The following is a 21260-nucleotide window of genomic DNA, read 5'->3' as shown; positions in this document are numbered from 1 at the left end:
ACCACTGCAGTTGTGAGATATGCAATTTGAAAAGCAGTGGTATTTATACACAAGACAAAGCCAAGGTTGTAAAGTGGTCTTTCAGACTTTATAAGTCAGTGTTGATTTTTCTATAACCAGGCTAAAACAACACTGACGCCAGTCCTCATGACACACTAAGAATAGAGCTGTCCTGGGAGAAACATAGTTGTGTCCATCTGCTAAAACTGCTGCCACCGCTACAGACCAAATAACCGAGTCAAGCAAATATATCTGCTCAATATATCAGAAACTAAATGTTCTCTTTTCCCTTTCTGTCTTTCAGAGAAGTCTGTGAAAAAAAAGTGAAATGTTGACGCACTGCAACTTCTAGGAAAGGGCTAAAAATGGACTAGTATGGATATAAAAAATGTAAGGGCAGGGTTAGGGTTAGGGTTAGGGTTAGGTGCTTGCTAGCTGTCACGGCCATGATTAAAAAAGGATGAAGTTAATTTTAAATACAAGTTGTAGCTGTATATGTGTAAATGTGTATATGATGGTTTGATCAGATAGAGCCCAAAATGGATTCTTCTGGCACACCCTCAGAAACTGACAGGAATTCATATTAGCCCATACCCACACGAGCACACACACACACACACACACACACACACACACACACACACACACACACACACACAGACACACACACACACGTCTATCTGATAAATACTTCTAGAACCAGTTGTAGGCATATTGTACAAGCGTCAGCTGAATGAAAAGCTTTTGATACGTCTATGAATACAACCGCCTTGTGTGAGAAGTCTCCTGCTGAACTTGTTGTAAATGAGTCCAGTACATTTCAGGAGCAGTTACTGAATTTGGTTCATGAGGATGGATGATACATGAATATAAAGGGCCACCAATGTGAATTTAATGGCTCCCTAAAAGGTGATAAAGAGTTTTTGTGTGCCTGTAAGAGCTAATCTAATTGAGAACAATCCCTGTCAGAAGGAATGTGAACAGCAAAGCACACAGGAGACGAATGACATACTGCCTATATATCTGTCAACAAGAACCTAACAACGCATGAACGCAGACGCACACACTGTTCCATTATTACAAAACAAACATACATGTACATACTGTACATGTTTGTGCTCACACACCACCTCACATCTCCACTAAAGTGTGTGTTTCTTTTCATCACTCTGCTTCATCTCACTCAGATCCCAGTGAGGAAGGATTAGATGGACATAGAGCCACAGTGAGGGAGAGAGAATAAAAAAGATCCCGTCTGTCAGTTAGTCAGAGCAGAGCCGAACAGCAGCCCTCCCTTTGTTAATCTCCTCTATTGACTGTTTGAATGGCTGCCACTGGAGATGGAGAGATAGACAGGCAGCCTTTGTTACGTTTACAGAGCAGAGCTGTGATGGTCCTCTGAGTCCAATACTTTACTGAAAGGAAGCAGAAGGCTACACCAGCACTTATGGTGGTGGTAGGTGAGTATATTAGAGTTTTCAGCATTTCCTCATCTAAGAGGGTTCATCTTGTTGCACAGAAAAAAAAGCCTCATCCAACTAAAACCAACTCTCCTTATCGGATTACAGACCCTTCTCAGGGTACGCAATTCAATAGAGCATGATGAGACCTAGTGCCATTAGGGGATAATCAGGTTGGGGATGCCCACTTACTGTGAATTCAGCAGCTGTCGCCACAAGCATTTGCATGTTTGAAATCAAATTTTGTTTTCAGCACAGGACACTTTTATACATAGCATTCATGTTCAGTTCTCATCCTGTTAGGCCTCAGTGTAAATATTCTCTACAGCCCTTCAGCTTTTGACTCTTGTACAAATGACGCCATGTAACGTCATTTATAAGACGCTGTGTTGAGCGGCTGTTCCCTTCTCCTCGTGAGGAAATGAGGAAGTAGAACAGCTGACCAGAATTTGATGCAGCTTCTAACCAGAGTCTGACTGCTAAGAAAAAGGAAGGACATGCTAGTGGTTGAAACTGTCAGCAACACACACACACACACACACACGCACACGCACACACACACACACACACACACACACACACACCACAGGAGGAGGAACCACCTGACCAGCTCTAAACCAGTAAAGAGGAAGATATTAGGTTAAAGGGAGGCAAAATACCCCAATGATAAGCTACAAGAAGAGGATCCAGAACAGAACAACAATCATTGAAATGTCCTTGTATGGTCTTGCAATGAAAATAAAGACAACGTGACAACTTTGTGTGAGGCCTTATTGAGAGAGGTGGGTGGCAAAGACTGTATAAAGCCATGCATCTGGTGTTAATTACTCACCCTCGAACCACTCCACTCTCCAGGTAATTAACCTGGATGAATTTACCAAAGCGGCTAGAGTTGTTGTTGTGGGCTGTCTTGGCATTTCCGAAGGCCTGGAAGAGACAAAAGAGAAGAGAGGATGAAAAATACAAGGATAAGTGTAAGGGAAATAAATCAAAAACAAGACATTCATGCATCTTTGGAAAAATACCAAAAAGCATCATCATATTAGGAACGCCCTAAAATAAGCAATGCAACTGTGGTTATGTCTCACTTTTTAGTAACTGATTCAGATGTGACAAACAACAAAAGTTCAACCGCAGAGAGGAAGACGAGATGAAAACTTTACTGCAAGCTGTTTGAGTCAAAGACACCATTACTGCCCCACAATCTTAAAATCTCTTCCAGTTCACTGTTGATGTTTTGAAACTTGATTCTGAACTGTTTAGATGAGTTTCAAACCTTATATGGAGGTGCGACTGGGTGCAAAAACAAAATTAGTTTACAGCACATCTACTCTAACTGAAGTCAACAACAACAAATCACCATGACAACAAAGAAAGTCTACAGTCCAAGGGTTAAATCTTGTTTTTAAACAGCAGCTGAGACTGCAGAAGGGGGTAGGATTGTGTTGTTGTTGTTGTGTGTGTGTGTGTGTGTGTGTGTGTGTGTGTGTGTGTGTGTGTGTATGTGTATAAGTTGGGGCAAGCATCTGTAACTCGTTGTCCCCTTTTGCCCTCTTCTCACTCTCCTCCCATCCATCTCTTTCTCTCCTTTTCGTCCTGCAAGACCTTTTCCCTCCTTCTCTTATTCAGTCTGTAGTTCTAAGTGTGTGTGTGAGAGAGTAGAAAAAGAGCGAGAGAGCATAGGTCACTGATGATAAATGAGACTGGGGCAGCCGTTCAGCAGAGCACTGTCAGAGAGGACCAGTGTGTCTCTCCAGGCCTCAGGCTACTGCTAACTCAGCCATGGGCACATACAGCCCAGCTACCAGGCCTCACTAAGGGGCCCCCTTTTTCTTCACTGATACGGTAACAGAAGAGCACTCTTATTTTTTTTTCTCTTTTCTGCATGATGCACATGCTCACATGGTTACAGATAGACAGATACAAACAGAAACGCAACAAAAGGCCACCACAGGGGAAGTTGACTCAGTGCATGTTAAATAGGAGCTGCATTGTCTCTTGTAAAGCAGTCGCACAGTGAGTTTGATACAGTGGTGTCCAGGCTGATTAGAGTCGGGGGCCACAAACAAACACATGCACAGACACCTACAGTACAGGGTCTTATTTGGATTCCCAAGAATGAACCACTTGCCTTTTTGTTAATATTTAGTCTTCATTTGTGAAAGCGCTGCAATGTACTTCTTCTAACTACAATTCTAAAATAGTTTTGAGACCTGAGGGAAGTATGAGGCAAGAGCTGTTGCTTATTGATGGATGAGGAAAGATTCTTGGTTGTTTCTCATCTATGACCAAAATAATTTATCCTCTTTATCTTGACTTGCTCAGACAAGCCCACCTACATACTGGGCTATCTTGTTTTATATCTTTTTATAATTACTTTCTCTATTTTTTTTTTATGTATGTGCAAATCACTCACTATTTTAAGCCATTTTTATGCATGTTAATTAATTCTTATGTGTAAAATTGAACATTTACTTTTTCAGGTGTTGTCAGTTATTTTCAAACTTCATTGCCATCACTTCTGTTCCAGATTTTGGGGGTCAGTAAGTGTATTTTTGGCTCTGACACTCTAAAGTGCTGCCCACTGTGCCCGGTGCCGTTCTGATCACCTCCTTCCAATAACCTTGTAGCCAAGAGCACAAAACCCTGGGAAATCTCTGCAAAGCCCCGGCTGCTGCATCATGGAGGGAATGCTAAACATGTCACAGCATCATTCGTACTCGAACTTGTCTATCAAGAGATGATCTGATTGGCTGAAAGGCTCAGCAGGTATGAGGAAGTGGACCTATGGCTTGCCAAACCATGTCCATGGAAAGATGCCGTCTAATCGGCATTCCTATGAGATAGGGGCTGCAGTGCAAAACGAAGGGGGAGAAAGTGAGAAACAAGCACACAAAGCAGAGTTAACAGTCTGCAGTGTCTATATCCAGTGAACATTTCATGATGTACTAAGCTGTCTCAACTGAGTCCTTTCTGTGGTGTGAGAGCTCCTCTGGCAGCCTGCTACCCCCTGTACATTTCCACTTTAGCAGAGCCAGAATGAAGTCTCACATCCCCATTCAGCCCCCTCACATACACACAAACTTCTCCTTACAAACAGTGCAGTTTAGGAGTTGTTTGTCTCAGCAAGCAACTGGTGTAGACCCCGGGAAACTATAAATTATATACTTTAAAAAGGAATTTAAATGTTAGGTCGACTATAAACTTGAATAACCAAAAATAAATCTGTGAAAGGAAATGTTCTGATGTTGCATCAAATATTTGATTTTCTTGAAAAACAGACTCCTCAGAAACACAAACAGCTTTTGTGCAGCTTTGATCACACATTTCTGTAATGATCTGACAGCATTAGAGTTTTTAGCACTTCTTTTTATTGTTAATTTCAGAATACACTGATAAGAAAAATGAAAAAAAAGAGAAAAAGCCTATCAGTAAAAACTGGGCCTTACTGATAGGACATTGAGGCACCACTGCATCCTTTAAAGTCTAGCTGTACAGACAAGCTTCGGTTAAACATTTCCACGAGTCCTGCCAAGGCCCTGACACTGACACCTCACTACAGCCTGGACACACTCACAAAAGGGCTCTAAACAGACCAACCGCCACAAAGACAGTTCCCACATTCACAGGCAGGCTCGCTCGTGCAAAAACTCATCAAACCTCTAGGTGGACATGTTCACTCATTCAGCATTGTACTGTTCACACCTGCAACAATGTTCTTCAAAGCCAACTTAAAATTTACACACTTACAATTACAGGTTAAACCAGGCAGGTAATCAACTATATAATCACTGGTAGCTTCACTGTTGAAACCAAACACCAATGGTACTTAGTGACAAAATAATCACTGTTTGTTGTTCTAAATGTGAAAAATACTTTGGTGAGATCACATGATGTTGGCAGTGATTGAATGCGACCACGTCTCAACACAGATCCTCCTCTATACTTGGCCTCGCTTCAAGCCAGCGCTATATCCCACCAACTACTCTTAAACCCCCCCCCCAGCTTAAGTCAACTGGATTGTTAACAAAGAATTGATTCTTTGAGGTACAATAATTGCGTCAATAGCGCTCCGAGGGGCTGCTGGTGCTTCAATTAAATATCGGTGAATGTTCAGTTGAATAATGTGGTTATATTAGGGACTTTATAAATTACCGCATGAATATTTTTAAATTCTTTATCTTGAACAAATGACGTGGCAGTGCGTTCTCTGAGAGGGGAAGTGACTCGCAGTTCACTAAAGGTATTGAAGATGTGTTACATAACAATTTGCCTTTGCAGACGATTCACATATGAGTGATTTGGTACAACTCATGGATTAATGTACTTTACAAATATTTAGATCAAACAGTATAAATACAATGCCATGTCATCAGACTAAGCAAAGCTTGCATGAAAAAGTAGTAGGCCAGTTATCACATGACAGCAACACAGCAGTAAATCATCTACAGAGAAAAACAAACTGAGTTGTGTTGGATGACAGCATAGTGGAAACAAAGTGGTGGTAGTGGTGGTTAGGGGGAAAAAAAACCTGTAATTGCTTCAGTATGAAACTTTTGATTGTAATAGATGATCATTATTATTAGCAATGGCTGGAAAATAGATCAGACAGTGAAGTATGGATTCAGTGCTACATGTGGCACTTCCATGCAGTGACTTATAGGTAAAGTGTGCTATGTTTCACCCCAACTGCATACAAGTGTAAACATAATAATGTAAACAACACGAGGAGAGCAACAGTTGAAGTAAATGATCTTTATCACAATTACACGAAAGCAACTTAGAGGGCAAATCTTCTTTGCTTATAAATTGTTTTGTTTTATAATACACTGCAAAATTATCTACTATATATTTCAACACCTAAAAATATTGAGACATACACACAAACTGCATTGACAAACAGGAACAGTTGTCATGCACTCGTCCTGCACTGTACAGACCACAATCCATGCTGAACACAGAGGAAACCAGAACACAAAGCTTCTTCTCCTTGTTTATTCATCTAGTGTTTAGGCTCAACATCAGACCAAACATAAAATTTAATATCATGAGTGGTGTCACAACTTCACTGCTCAACATAACATTGTAATTTGCAGTTTCACTATAGACTATGTAAGTGAAGAGAAGAGTAAAAATTTTCTGCAGAGTAGGACCTGTTACTGCCAGACTCAGAAAATCTACATATCTCGATTGGATGAGAGTAATACCAGCTGTGTAACTACTACAAATAGATTTACAGCGTTTATCAACATTGACATCCTGCAGATTGTTTCACCTCCACAGAATCAAGAATGAGGCTGGCTGGAGCGAACGTTGAGCTCCACGTGGTATGTAAAAGACAATTTCATGTGACTGTTTGTGTGTGTGTCATCATTTTATCCTTGCAATTTGGAAACGTACACACATGGATGCTGAGCTGTCCACAGCCTCAGATGTAAACAAGTATGGCATGCTAACAGGCCTTGATGTAGTTCACTATGCAGTTAGTGATAATGCTGCTACAGACGGCTACTTTCTGTGTTTACTTTTAGTGGATTTACTTTGATGGCTGCAATTGCCCCAAGGATTACATTGCAGCCTGATGGAAAAATAGGGTCCAGCCTGAAAAATACCATAACTACCATTTGAGCCTTTTAGACTCAATTAAGAGCTAAAGTTTTCATTTCCAGTATCTTGTACAGCTTTCCTAATTTTCTTACCTGTTTGTATGTACTGATTATCTTTGCTGTCTTTGTTTTTCTACTTCCTGCGGGCCTACATTTCAGATGTCCGAGGAACGCAAGCACGGAGGATAGCTATGTCAGAGGTAACGGTTGAAATGGTTAGGATAAAGTTTCCATGTACCAGTTTTGCTCCTCTTGTGGTCTGGTGTTTTACCAGATTGGAGTAATTTCAAGCAGCTCCACCCATGTCTAGATGGGTACCACATCAAAACCTTGGCTTGTGGTGTGGTCACAGTACCATGAATAGACCCTACAGCGGCCTGCAGCATCCTGCTATATGTAAGCTGCAATCGGCTTGAAAGGAACAGCATGAATGGTTTGATTCCATTAAAGACCCTTTCTATGTGTGTGAGGTGAATGATACGTGTGTGTGATGCAGCGACTTAAAATCACCCAGCCTAACCAAATATAGCCAAGAAATAAAAAAAAGGTGCAACCCGTAACTAAGAGATAAACAATGGGCCTGCAGACAGAATGGCCAACTACTCCTCTGCACTTCCTGAACAGTACAATACAATACTCTGCTCTATCCACACCCCTCAAGGCTCTGAGCTAACAGCACAGAGAACTACTGCTGTGTTGTAGCTGCTTCCTGTTAAAGAGGGTTCCGGATGATAGGAACTTCCTGTCTGAAGTAATGAGACAAAGTGGCATGGAGTAGACTCTGGACTCATATAGTTATAGCTTAGGCCAGCCTAAAACATCATTTTCTTGAGTTTGTGTCACATTTTCGAGGTTTTCCTTACTTGATTTACACAATCAGTCCTAAATGACAGGAAGTGTACACTTGACTACTACTTACGCCTGTTATAGCAGATCATTTTTTCAATAACATTACTGACTGAATGTGAGGGTAAAAAAGGTAAATACTTGCATCATACCTCACATCAAAAACTGTTAATAAGTGAGAAACCTAGGTGTGGCTAAAACAACTTTTACCTGATCATATTGCAGGTTTTTAGTCATTTTAGTTTAAAGAGTATGGATGGAGGTCAACAGATATTATCTCAATCTAGTATTTTCAGACCTATTAATTATGACATATCATGGGAATATTAGTTCAATTGTCTTGTGCTAAATATACTTGGGCAAGAAAAACTTGATCTGGACGTGCCTACTATTGACATGTTACTCTAATATACTCCCTGCTATGTGTCAGTCAATTCTCTGCAACAAAGGAGGGCCCTGCTGACACAAGAAGAAATGTGCTGTAAAGCCTGGCAAACGAAAAACAAAGACACCAAAAGAACAGAGGATCAACCAGTTGGACCAGTTCATGAATGAAATACTCATTTAAGGAAGGTGAGCTGTTCAGCAGGTAGAAAAATCCCTGTTTGTTCAGACGGTAGAAGGTCAGCACAACATCTTCTTTAACTTCACATAAATCTACACAATAGAAGCCGATAAAAAAAAAAGTGAACTGAAAAGTACTAAAGTAGGACAGCGAGGACAAGTGGTTTCAGGTTAGGGCCATTTAATCTGCCAGTAACACAGCACACACAGGCCAGCACCACAAACTATGATCTCATCTCTTCAAAATGTGACCCGGGCCAGGCGAACTCCCCTATAGCTGGAGGATACACACACAGAATGCACATACACATTACATTTTCCACCACTGCAACCTGATCTGCTTCCAGGGGAAATAAAGAACCAAATAAAATCCTTTTGTCAAAGTAAATATTCCTTCATTTTAGTAACCAGATCTAAAAATAGAATTATTCTCCCCATGTAAAAAACCTTGGCTGGAACTTGTCACAGGAAGAACCACAAGAGGTGGACTATTTGTGTAGAGAGAAACTGCAGGGAACATAATTTCAGAGGAGTTATTGCTTCCTCTGTAAAAGAGACTTGTTTCATGTCAGCCATCTTATGAGCATGCTGCAAAAAGCTGGTGGGTGTTGTCAAAACTGAATCCATTCAATAAACTAACCAGAAAGGTCTCTCAGCAAATAGTAGTGTGGAAAAATCTTAAAAGGAATAGTCTAAACTTATGCTTTAACTGTTCTGAATGAAATGCAGATTTAGATGCAATAATGCTGCTGGTGGTAAAGGTACAGCTGTTCAATAGCCACAATGATTGACTGACTGCTCCCTGATGAAATCCAATCTCCACTTCCTGCAATGAACAGGCCAGCAAAGACCACACCCGTCTCCCTGTCTGCCCCGGCAACCACAGCTCTGGACTGGGCTAACACGCACGCTGCATTCTGGGAGTGAACGGCAGAGTGGCCGCCAGTGTGCCAAAGGGACCGAAACTCTGCTGATGGAGGGGAAAATCTCTCCATCGCCTTCCCCTCCTCCTCTTTGTCAGCCACCCGGAACCAAAGACTCTGACAGACTGACACACATCAAGGGACCAAAGCTGCATATATTCTGCTACATCTGAAAGTAGCAGCGGTCCTGTGGATGAAGGCTGAGTCAGAGGGTCTATGAGACAAAAGCCACCTGACAATTGATGGATGGATACACTGTGTTTGTAAGCTACCATCGCTACTTTCTGATAAAAAAGAGCTAGCTCAGTCTGAGGGGTTTTGGCCAAACTGTCCTCCATCATGGACAACAACTCCCACCCTCTGCATCAGACTGTGAGGGCTTTAAGCAGCTCCTTCAGCGACAGATTAATACACCCCAAGTGTAAGAAGGAGCATTTACGCAGGTCCTTCATCCCCACCGCAGTCAGACTGTACAATGCTGCACTGTAATTGCACTTTAGGGTCCTTTTTTTAGGTTTTAAATTTTGTTGTTGTATACATTTGTTTTTTTCTAATATCACTATCTTTTTGAGCTGCTGTAGCAATGAATTTTCCCCACTATGGGATCAATAAACGTTTTATCTTATACTATCTTATCTTAATCTTCAAGCCTGCTTCTTGGCAATTCCCATCAAACTTCTGTTTCATTTCGTTCTGTGGTGAGTTACTGTGAACTCACTTTCACAGATATGGGTTTTTTTTTTTCAAAATTTCAGCAACCTTTTGTACTTTGAATGAATCACATTCCACACATGGCTTTTCTGGCTTATGGTCTATTATTAGCCATGGGCATTACTGAGAAATAAAAAAGAAAATATGTAGAGATTTACTTTCAAATCAGCACTGAGAGTAATTAGTTCCCCAAACTAAGGAAAGCAATCAAACCAAAACCCAAACCAAGTGCTGGGATTTCTGCTTTTTGTTAATGTGGTATTCAGGTGAATGTGCAGAGATGGGGGCTTTCCCAGTCTGATGCACACTCTGCAGCTTAAGGCAGAACTTTATCTTTATCCATCTGTGGTCCTTCCATCTTTCCCAAATCACAAACACACATCCAGATTACATTACTGACAGGAAGCACTCTCAACACATCATTTGACCCGAGGTCACACACTTTCATGCCACCCAGTACCCCACACAGAGCAGTCTAGTAATCCACTGTGATGAAACACGCATTTAAAAGTGGAGTTAAACTTCCAGTGATGGAGGCCTTCACTGCATAGTGCAATGCGATACAACACTCACAATGAATTATTGCTTATAAGAGAATATGAGTGTGGGAGTGATGTGAAAATGACTTCAAATAATAACCCCGCTTGAGGTCTCACTGGAGGTAAATTCTTCCATATGTGAAAGTGGAGGAGACCCTGTTTCTTATTACAGGGATGAAAAATAAGCTAAATGAAGACAACTCTGTTCTTAGCCGCATGGCTGAGGGAATAAACTCAAGTAAAAACCACTCTGCATTATTGACTTACTTTTCATGATGCACCCATTTTTTTGTGAAAACCATCCGAAAGCTAACAGATGCCTGCTTGTCTGCATGGTTTGATTGTGCCTCATGTCTCTAAACACAGAGAGCTGTACTTTGCAATTAGCCCTGGTTGTTTAACTGTCTGCAGTATAAAGATACCCCTCAGCGGACGTACAGGCAGACCTTCATTCACTGTTTACACCATTTTAGGTACCTGTTGCCTTTTTGTGTATCAGTAAATCAGCTGTTTGCTCTAGTTAAACACACAATGGGGTCTAAGCAAAGGAGACATTGTTAATATGACAGTTTGACTGGTCTGGGTCAGGCCTAAAATATGCCCCATTACTATCAACTAGCTGCCTTACACAAAAATTCAACAATACACTGCTTGAAAAATAATTTGAGTTTTTCTACTTTATTGATTTTCTTTCCCACAAGGTATCAACTCAAAGGCAAAGTTTCCTGTTTCAGTTTGGCAGAAGTTTTGGTTCATTCTGTCCTGTCAGCGGTTGCAAAGAGCAAGTCAGGACAAGTATCTCATTTCACAGAGAGCAAAAAGCAGGAAGAGGAGCAGTCACCTGACTGAAACAGCAACAAAAAAATACCAGCTTTTGGTCATGACCGGCTCCACATGAAACTCATGTTCACATTTCTAAACTCTAATCAAAATCTACAAATTATGTTTGATTAGAAATGATGTTACACCCAAAGAGACCAAACATGATCTGATATATAAGTGTTGGATCAAAAAGTAGATAGAGGTAGAGAAATCAACAAACAGCCCTATCTTGTCTTGTCTTGATTCCCACAACATTTTCAAAGGCAAGGGGCCATGTGAAGGGGGTAGAGGAACTTCACATCCTCTTTTTCATTTCTTCTTTCTATGTAGTCTCTATGTTAAAGTGTTTAACACTGCACACAGACTTCCATGTGCCCCATTAGCTCAGCCTACGCACACAAGAGCAATGCAGTTGCAGCCTGGAAAGACATTTGCTCAGCACTGCATGGATCTGATACTTTCATGGGATTTTTTTTTCATTCATAACCACCGAACAAGACACAATTATTGTCCCATAAAATAATCTCCAAGCATAACAGAGGCATCCTCTGACTATGTGTGTGTGTGCTTTTGCATGCCATAGCAACATGATGACTCTCGTTTGAAGAAGTGGTATCATCTTTGGATATAAAGTAATAAGAGCAAAGCATTTTACACCTGAGTAAAGTCAGTGCAGGAAAAATGGTAAACATAATAAGCATGAATAGCTTTAACAGATTTGTGAGGATATTACTGTGACTGAAGAGACAAACAGAAGCTGTTCAGGCTCTGAAGGGGCACTAACAGTTTCACCTGTGTCATTTAGCTTTTCATTCACTTCCTTCCATATACATATTCATTTTGTACCAGTTATATTAAAGTCTGTTTCCGCAGGGTTTTTCCTGAATTATTTTGAGACAAAGGTAGTAAAAGGGGAGGGTGAATGTGCAAGGTGCGGTGTACACAGTTTGTGTCATGTGCTTGAGTGAAAAAAAAAATCATTATTTGACAGACAAAAGTGTCCATAGGGATTTAATTTTTGTGGAACAAAATTACAAAGCATTAGTCTTACCTCCAGAACTGGTCCAGCACCCAGTATGGTCCTCTCTACACCACTGGCATAACCCTTCTGGCTGAGTGCAGTCAAACAGTGGATCAGGAAGTTGGTACTCTGTGTCTTGCCTGAGCCACTCTCTCCAGAGATGACAATGCACTGGTTGACCCTCTTCCTGAGCATGGCGTAGTATGCCACATCTGCGATAGCAAAGATATGGGGCTCCAGTTTGCCCAGCTGGTGGTTCTCGTACATCTTGACATATTTAGGGTTGTAGATGGGCAGGAACTTGAAGGGGTTGATGGCGATGAGGATGCTGCCTGCATAGGTGTAGATCTTTTTCTTGTGGAAGCGTGTGCGCAGGTTGTTTAATATGCTGTCCTCACTGAGGACGGGGAGGTTGCAGAGGTCTGCAAAGTCGTCCTGTGGAGGGGGAAGGAAGCCCCTGGCGGCTAGCCGCTGTGCCTCCTGTTCCTTGGACAGGGGCGGGAGGTGGACATAACGGATAGTGCCATCACGGTTCCTCTCCTGGGTCAGGGAAATACAAAGGAAAAAAGAAAAGAGCTTAAATTAGCTCAACTGGTTGCTGCTGAAACTGACACACCATGTTTCTGAAACAGTTAAAAGTATCCTGAGTTGTTTTATTTCTTAAAACCAGTTACAATCGTCAAGGGGAGTTCATATATTATGCTCAGAGGGGGTGAAATGATGTTGGACAATATTTTGCATGTGACTACTTTATCTGCCTTTTTTATAGGTTAACTCTTCAGTATGAAACTTGTTAGCTAGGGTAACTACTTGTTTTTGCTTCTCACTGAAAATGGCAACAAAGAGGAAGAGAGAGCAGAAGGAAGCAGAGTGCAATAATCAGACTGCAGGAGGATTTTTCTCAGCAGTCCATATCCACCGAGTAAGACTACACTGTGAATTATGTGCTGTCAACCCCACCTGTAGTAAGAAGTAAAAGCCAAGGCTCTGAGGGTGCTGCTCCTGGGCTTTCCGAGGCCATAGCAGAAACCTCTGAACTGGCATGTCTCCGGCCTCCAGCACCCACTCTTCCCCACCACATTCCTTCACCTCTGCCAGCACATACAGGTGGCCAGGGTCCAGCCCCAGTGCCGAGGCAGCATCTGAGATCACTGAGGCTGCTGTTGCATCCTTCTGCACTCTGAGGAGTAAAAAAAATTGTTGATCAATGCCGATTCCCTTTACATATGAAACAGTACAAAAAGATTATTTCAAGGTTTTGAAATGAGCAAAAAAGATCTGCACACTCACTTAAGATTGCAGCAGGTGGCAGCCTGGGTAGCCAGCCGTGGGTAGATCTGGAGCATGTATGAGCGGCCATCATGATCGTTTGGGCTAGCTGGGCTAGCTGGGCTAGCTGGCTCACCCCCCCCTCCTCCTCCACATGCGTTCGTTGCCTTGTTGGCAGCGCCATCTCTGACACTCATCCTGAGCCCGGGGGAGTGGCCTCAGCATGCCGCACCCGCTGCCTCCCTCTCACCACACAGCACCTGAAAATGAGAGATTGATCAGTGATAATGGTGTCTGATCATTTTCCATACTGACACTGGACTGGGGGAGACATAAGTCAAAAGCCTGACGATGACCTCAGCACTATCCTACACGATCTTGATAAACAGTCGACACTGGTGTAAAGCAGAAACACAGAACAGATTTCAACATAAAGTATTACAGCATTCTAAAAGCCTAAACAGTGCATCATTGCAGCTCCGTGCAAGCATTTTAAAATGCAAACAAAATAGTTGATTTTCAAACAAAGTCTCAAACCACATCGAAAGTTCATCCTTGGTATTTGAACCCTGGAGTTTCACATTCTGATGATGTATGAAACGCCTCTACAGACGTATGCCTATAAAACAGGCCTATACAAGTAAATGTTATAGTTTGACAGGACACAAGCTTAATATATTAGCATCAGATTAGCCTTGAGGTCTATAAAGCTACTTGCTAAGGCCACTTTCACCTCTTATCAATCCCCTGTGAAATGTTTTATAAATATCTAAAGAGCAATCAGGTGAAAAATCATATAATGTAAGGTGAGAAATCATGATCATCAAAACTACCCCTCCTGTTGTAAGACGAGTGTGAGGTGCTGACTACTGCACTAAAAAATGTTACCATGCTAGAATATAATTACATTACTGTTACCAGTAAACAGCTCTAAGTGCTCAAACTGCCTATTATTGTTTCTATTATTGTTTCTGTGCAGAAGAATCAGTCACTTAATTCCTGAAACATCTTCATGCATCAAATAATATCTGCTCACAGATCAGATCAGACCGATTACACAAAACAGGTCTGTAAGGATTTCATAAACAATCAATAGTTATCAGTGCTTTTTAAAGGCTGAGAACCAAAAGTACACTGTGGATTATTTTAATGTTATGATGGAAGAGGTGCTGATCAATACACCAAGTTATAATGTAGAGGGAACATTAACACAATTTGAAACAAGATACCTGGTATAAGGCATAAAGTCCTCCGTCTGCAGTCAAGCCTTGTCTGAGTGATAATGAATCATTTCAAATGAATAAAATAGAGAAAATACACATTATTTCTCACCTAACTCCATAATAAAAAATGTTTCCTTTCATATGATTTACACTCAAGAGAAAACTGACTAAGATTCAATATGCAACATAGCAACACAATAACATTTTCTCAACTGAAAAAGTTAGATAAAAGACACACTCCACAAAATTTTGATTCTATATATGACTGAAAGAAAGCAAATGATTAAATGGAGTGATTTTTCTTTTATCTAAAGATACATTTCTGACGAGTATTTTTCAAACTGCGCCTCCACTCCAACGAAAAGAAGAAGGTGCATCCGTGTTGCTGTAGAGTGCAACATGAATTTTTTTTTTTAGCTAAGCTCAGATGTGTGCGTCAGTGCTGGTGGTGACTCTTAGTTATTAACTCTGCAGTGGATTACTATCACAGCACTTGTAAATATCTTTGCCACAGAAACTTTACCGTAAGTTGCAGCTGCAGATGCAGCAGAGAAATTGAACCCTTCCGCTCGATGACAGCGACCAAGATGAAAATACACAAAACACCGCACTGGGGGGTAAACCACAAATGGTGAAATGATCGCACACTATTCGTTCTCACAGACGAGACACCTACAGTAATGCATGACGTAGCAGTGGTAGGGAAAAGAGTTAACCACAGCAGCCCATCTCTGCATCCATGGATAACTCAATATTGTCCACCTGGTAAGGTCACAGCACAAAAGCTCTTACAACATCACAGCAGACCATTAACGGAGAACAAAGTAGAGGTTTGTTCAGTCCTTATTATGGACATCACTGGCTTCCTGAGTGAGGTGAAGCTGCTTTAAAGATGTACCGAGCTACTTTTATGAACTAAACCACAATAATAAAGAAAGAGGACAGGCCAAACCCCCTCCTGATGAATCGCATGACTCACTGAAGTCAACAAGGTCAGACTCTTTCTCTTTCATTGTAATTGGAACGCTGTTTACAATAAAGTAAGAGATTCAAGTAATGCAGGTCTTTATTAGGAAAGATAGGATAGACCCGCTCACTCTTATCGCTCCACAGCATATATATCCTGTGAGGTATCAACAGTCATTACCATACCGGCATCGACAAGGTTTCATCACACAAGCTTCAATCAAAGAGAAAAATGTCTACTACAACGTTTGCGTGTCGTTCTATAGGAGTGCTACGTGGTTTCGTGTTCTTGAATGAAAGGAAACAACTCCGTCAATACTGATCTATATCTCAACTGTGAACACGTGGCTATCTGCAACCTACACACAGAAGTACAGATGCATCCTGATCTTGTTAGACTCACAGTTTTCCACACTGCAGAGTACTGTACAGTAGCTAGTGTTAACTCAGTACAGTCATATCAGGCAACTCTGTAATTAGCGCTCAAGAATCATTACATGGTCATATTTCTTTGTACAAGTGCACATTTCACCGCACACCAAAATTAAATGACAGTGTCAGTCAAGATGTTGTGGTAAACGTTGCCAGACTGGCATGATGACAGCTTTACATCATCACAGGGGAACGGAGAGCCGGGCCAACATTACTGATTAACTTTAAAGGACGCTCTCTGAAGTCGTGCTGAGGTATTTCAGGTCCGACTCGACTACAGTCATGTTGATACCATCTGTGACAGAAGTTAAAGCAGAGTAGTGATCTATAGTTGAGTTTGACTCACATAGACAGCAGCTTGGTAAAGTTTGGTCTAATGATGGATCGTGTAGCATGGCTTTGCATCACTAATGCATGCTCTGTAAACTGTAAGCCCCCCTTGGGGGGAATGGGAACCTGTTTTAAATCACTGTATGGCAGGCAGACTGCACTGCTTTGGTAACTTGATCCAGGGTTGAGTCCTGTAAGCACTGTGGCCTCCAGTTTATCATTTTTATCATTCAAGCAGAGACAGTTTATTTTCACAACCTGAAAAATAAGAAATGTTATAGTCTGAAATATACCCAAAATAAGCAGGCAGAGGGAAAACAGGCTCTCACAGACTGTTGCATGCATTATGAAATCAAGTTCTCCATTTCTCCATTACAAGGCTCGTTTTCACTGAAACTTTCCGATGATTGATACAAAGGAGTGTGCTCACGTGTTTGTGTAGTTATTGTAAATTAATACACACAAACTATCTCAATAGCTAACTTACAAGTAAGTTGTTTAGCTCAGATAAGACAGTGTATTGGGCATTTCAATCATCCACCATCTAGTTGCATAATGGTGGTAAAGATAACAAGTATGGGAACTTTTGTTGATTTGTCTCAGCCTAGTTTCTATCTATGCTGTATGTACATACCTCTGTATCTATCTTTATCTCTATAAAAAGACAAACTAAATTGATCCTTCATCCAAGCTTGTTTCAGATACTGTTTTGTGATGCATTGAATTTGTTATTTTAACTCAAACAGGAACAGACACTAAACAAAATACAAAAAAGCAGTGACTAAGATGTCTTAACAAAGCCAACTCTGGAATCATTTAGGTCACGGTTGAGAATTAGAGGAAAAATAGAGCAACTTTAGAGTCATGAGCTTGTGATTTTGCCAGGCTAGCTGACCACAGTCCCGAAAGCATGCAAGCCTGTAAAATGCCAAGGCATGCAAAACTGCAGAGACCACAAAAGACAGCATAATCATTATCCTCCATCATGGGCTCTATCTGGTTTAAATCCGTCATGTTCAGCCCTGAGCTTCTCTCTTTGCCAGTTTAAAAAGAGCAAACATAAAGCTACAGAAAGTGTGTGTGTGTGAGAGAGTGTGAGAGTGAGTGAGTGAATGAGTGAGAGAGGGTGAGAGAGAGAGTGAGTATCTCGCCTTGTGCGTCATGTGTACACATCTGTGCGTGTGTGTGTCCGCAGTGAGAGAGAGAGACAGGAAAGCTGAAAAAAAGAGGTAGTGACAGATAGAAAATTTGACAATGATAAGTTGAGGAAAAGACAGAAAGAGAAAGGTAAACATCTAAAAGTGAGACAGAATAGACAGAGGTCCTGGGGGACAATCAAAGGAGACAGGAGGCTTTGAGATAGTGCTGCTTCCTCCCTGCAGAGGAGATCCTCTGTGAGGATGCCCAGCATTCCTCAGATAAGACCCAGGGTTGTCTGCTTTGCGTAGGCTTAGCTTGGCACTTTAGCTGCTTACTGGGGGTTGAAGGGAACACACCAGAGCACGGGACTACAGCTGAGAGTAGAGAGCCACTCTTCAGCTGCTTACCGTAGACAGGAGGAGGAGCAGGCATTAACAACTAACAAGCTCCTTACACCAGACATTTTTAAGGGCATCGTACTCATTCGTGTTGGACTCCTTAACCTCATCCCACCTGAGCCCTCATTATCCAGTCAAGGAGAATAAGCTTACAGTAATTTAAATTCCACTGTTTGATCATCAATAAGACGGAGAAAACACTGGTCTGTACGCAACATAAACTTAACCTAAGAATAAATCTCACTGTCAGTAACACTTTTCATTGAAAAGCACTATTTACTATTTTGTTTCCTCATTAAACGTTTAGATTAAGCTTCTGTTAGGTATAGTTTACCTAGAAAACAAGTTTTTTTTTTAAAGATTTTAAAGTTCTCCAGGGTCCAGTCTACATGTCACTGTGCTATCCTAACACTAAAATTATGGCCCATTTCATTTTCTGCAATTCTGACAAGCAACAATTTAAAAAGAGCAATAGTGTACACACAATCTCTAAAGAAAAGCCTGTCACATGTACACACAGGGGGAAGAACAGGGAACAGTAAGTAAAAAGGAAAATGAAATGGAAAGAGAGAAAAAAAAAATGTCAGCAGAAAACAAGCACTCCTCTAACTGCATTATAGCTGAAGACAGATGTGCTTTAAACTCTGCAGCAGAGGTGAAATAAGCCAAATAGGTCTTATTCACTCTTCCTTCCTTACAACACCCACTCAGTATTCTTCACCCACCTTCAAAGACACAGAGAAAAGCCCTACCCAGAAGAAAGAGGAGGAGGAGGAAGAGAGAGAGAGGAGAAGGAGGAGGAGGAGGAGCAATTGTAAGTCTTGAGTGCCAATTAGTTGAGACAGAAAATAGTTTGCCTTTATATGGCCAGTGTATGATTCTACTTAGAAATGTGTTAAAGTCTTTAGTGTTATGCTCTTATATTGTGCAACACAGTAAATTTTCATCCTAATGGACCTCACAAGACTGGCACACACACACATCGACATATATAGAAACTCTATAAACAGAGCGACCAGTCAGTGCTGAGACACCACCGGCTGACTCTATGATGTGGCAGGAAGTGAATGACCCAGTGACACATAAAGGGTCAATGAACTTCAGCTGAAATATTCCCAATCTCTCCATTCTCACACATACTGACTGTATTTCTCACTCACCCCCCCCCCTCCCCCCGCCTCCATCTCTCATTCACTAAAGCAGCAGTGGTTCCCAACCTTTTTCCCTTGAAGTCCCCCTTGCCTGTGTCCAAGACAAGCCAGGCCCCCAACCCCTACCCGCATAAACGCACTAAAATAATAAAGCGATTAATTACAAACTTTTATTTGCAAAAATAAACAGCAGTTGTAGGTTTTTGTTGTTATACTCCTTGTTTTACAATGTATATAGATACATTTCTTCCTTTTTGTCATCAGGTGTATCACACACACACAGTTTAATTTTTGACAACCAAACAGAATAGCCCTACATATCAGTATCTATACAGTTTTCTTTCCTTCTGTTTGTCACCAGGTGTATAAAATACAAACAGAAATAATAACTGCAAGGACATTTAACTGTCACTTTTCGTGAGAGCTAAACAGAGCACAAACAGTTTTCCTTTAACAACTGAACAGAGTGAAACACACATCTTCTTACATAAGGAATAAAGACAGACTTTCAGAGATGTATCAGCACCTAGGCCTATACATACAGCTCTGTCACAGATCTCATTCAGACAATTAACTTAAACAGGGGAAGTCTGTTAATATTCACATGGACATCATGTCAACACAGGTTCGGACACAGCTATACATGTTTATGTGTAATAATTACAATAACAACAAACATCAATAACAATAAACAAGTCATTCCTTACGTTTCTACTTGCAGACATGGTGTTTTATTCATAAAGTGATGCTGAGAACAGGAAAACAATCAGGGATGAATTACCCAGGTCTAGCCTAGCCTAGCCTAGCCTAGCCCGCTAGCTGACCTGAAGAGACGAGAAGATTGCTTGCGTAATTTAAGAGGCCAGAGATGTTGGTAATAAATAGCTTAATGAATTTAAATGTGGACCAAAAATATGTTTTAATTTGGATTATACAGAGTTTTGATTATCCAATTAGGTGTGTTATTGGGATTTTATAAATGTAATGTGCATAAATATAATTTTGGTAACCTCACAACCTCAGAGCAGACAAAGTTGTGCGGACCCACTGCGATCTCTGGTGCCTCCCCGGGGGAGTGGTTAGCCCAGGTTGGGAACCACTGCACTACAATATGTCTCACACACTTGAATACACAATCACAAACAGAGGTGATCCCAAAGCAGGAGGCAGTCATGATGTCAGCAGCATGTGCTGGCTGACGATACAGTCTCTCCCTGAATTCCTTCTCAGCGTCAAACGAGGATGCCTCATAAATCTCCGGAGTCACGGCTTACGAGCAGCTTCCACTATGGACATAACAAGTCTCTGACATGACAGTGGCAGTAGTAAAGAAAAATGCTCAGATTACATTGCATTATTCATGTTAATGTGATATTAATCCATATAGCGATAACGACAGTATAACTTCTTTGTGTAATGACGTCATTGTTATTTGCACAGCGACAACAAACAGGACTGAAAACATAAGTAACGTTGCTACGCGTTCCACAGTGGAGGCATTTGTGCTCAAAAGGGGAGCAACTCGTGTGGAAGTGGTTTGGTTACAAAAGATCAGACGTACAGCAAACCACAGTACCATGTAAGAGGTGCAAGAAGACTGCAACAACAAAAAGGGGGTAACTTAAACTTATTTCACCACCTCAAGCAGAAGCAGCCGATTGAGTACAAGCAGACCCAAAAGAAACCCTCCAGTCATATCATCAAAAACACCCTGAAATAATGTGATATCATTTTAGGGCTATATCACTCACCCTAAAAATGCTGCTGTACACCAGGCATAACACAGGTATACTATGCAGGATTTGTGAGAGAGAGAGAGAGAGAGAGGGAGGGCAGTGGTGTTCAAACAAACTAGAGTG

At 41.2% G+C, this 21260-nt stretch overlaps 1 protein-coding gene across 1 annotated transcript in view; it reads right to left on the bottom strand.

Annotated features, from left to right (window-relative positions):
- The window catches only part of LOC128361316 (unconventional myosin-IXb), a 59828-nt gene that overhangs the window by 24475 nt on the left and 14093 nt on the right, over window positions 1–21260 (bottom strand). The window contains exons 2-5 of the mRNA XM_053321726.1: window positions 13783–14021; window positions 13453–13672; window positions 12523–13032; window positions 2293–2387 (exon numbers count right to left, since the gene is read on the bottom strand). Of these exons, the coding sequence (XP_053177701.1) occupies window positions 2293–2387; window positions 12523–13032; window positions 13453–13672; window positions 13783–13958 (1001 nt within the window). The 5' untranslated portion in view covers window positions 13959–14021. The remainder of the gene's footprint in view (window positions 1–2292; window positions 2388–12522; window positions 13033–13452; window positions 13673–13782; window positions 14022–21260) is intronic.

Source organism: Scomber japonicus, chromosome 7 (assembly GCF_027409825.1).
Source record: "Scomber japonicus isolate fScoJap1 chromosome 7, fScoJap1.pri, whole genome shotgun sequence".
In the NCBI taxonomy this organism is placed as follows: Eukaryota; Metazoa; Chordata; class Actinopteri; order Scombriformes; family Scombridae; genus Scomber; species Scomber japonicus.
Note: the sequence above shows the minus strand (reverse complement) of the source record. Positions and strands in the feature narration are given on the sequence as shown.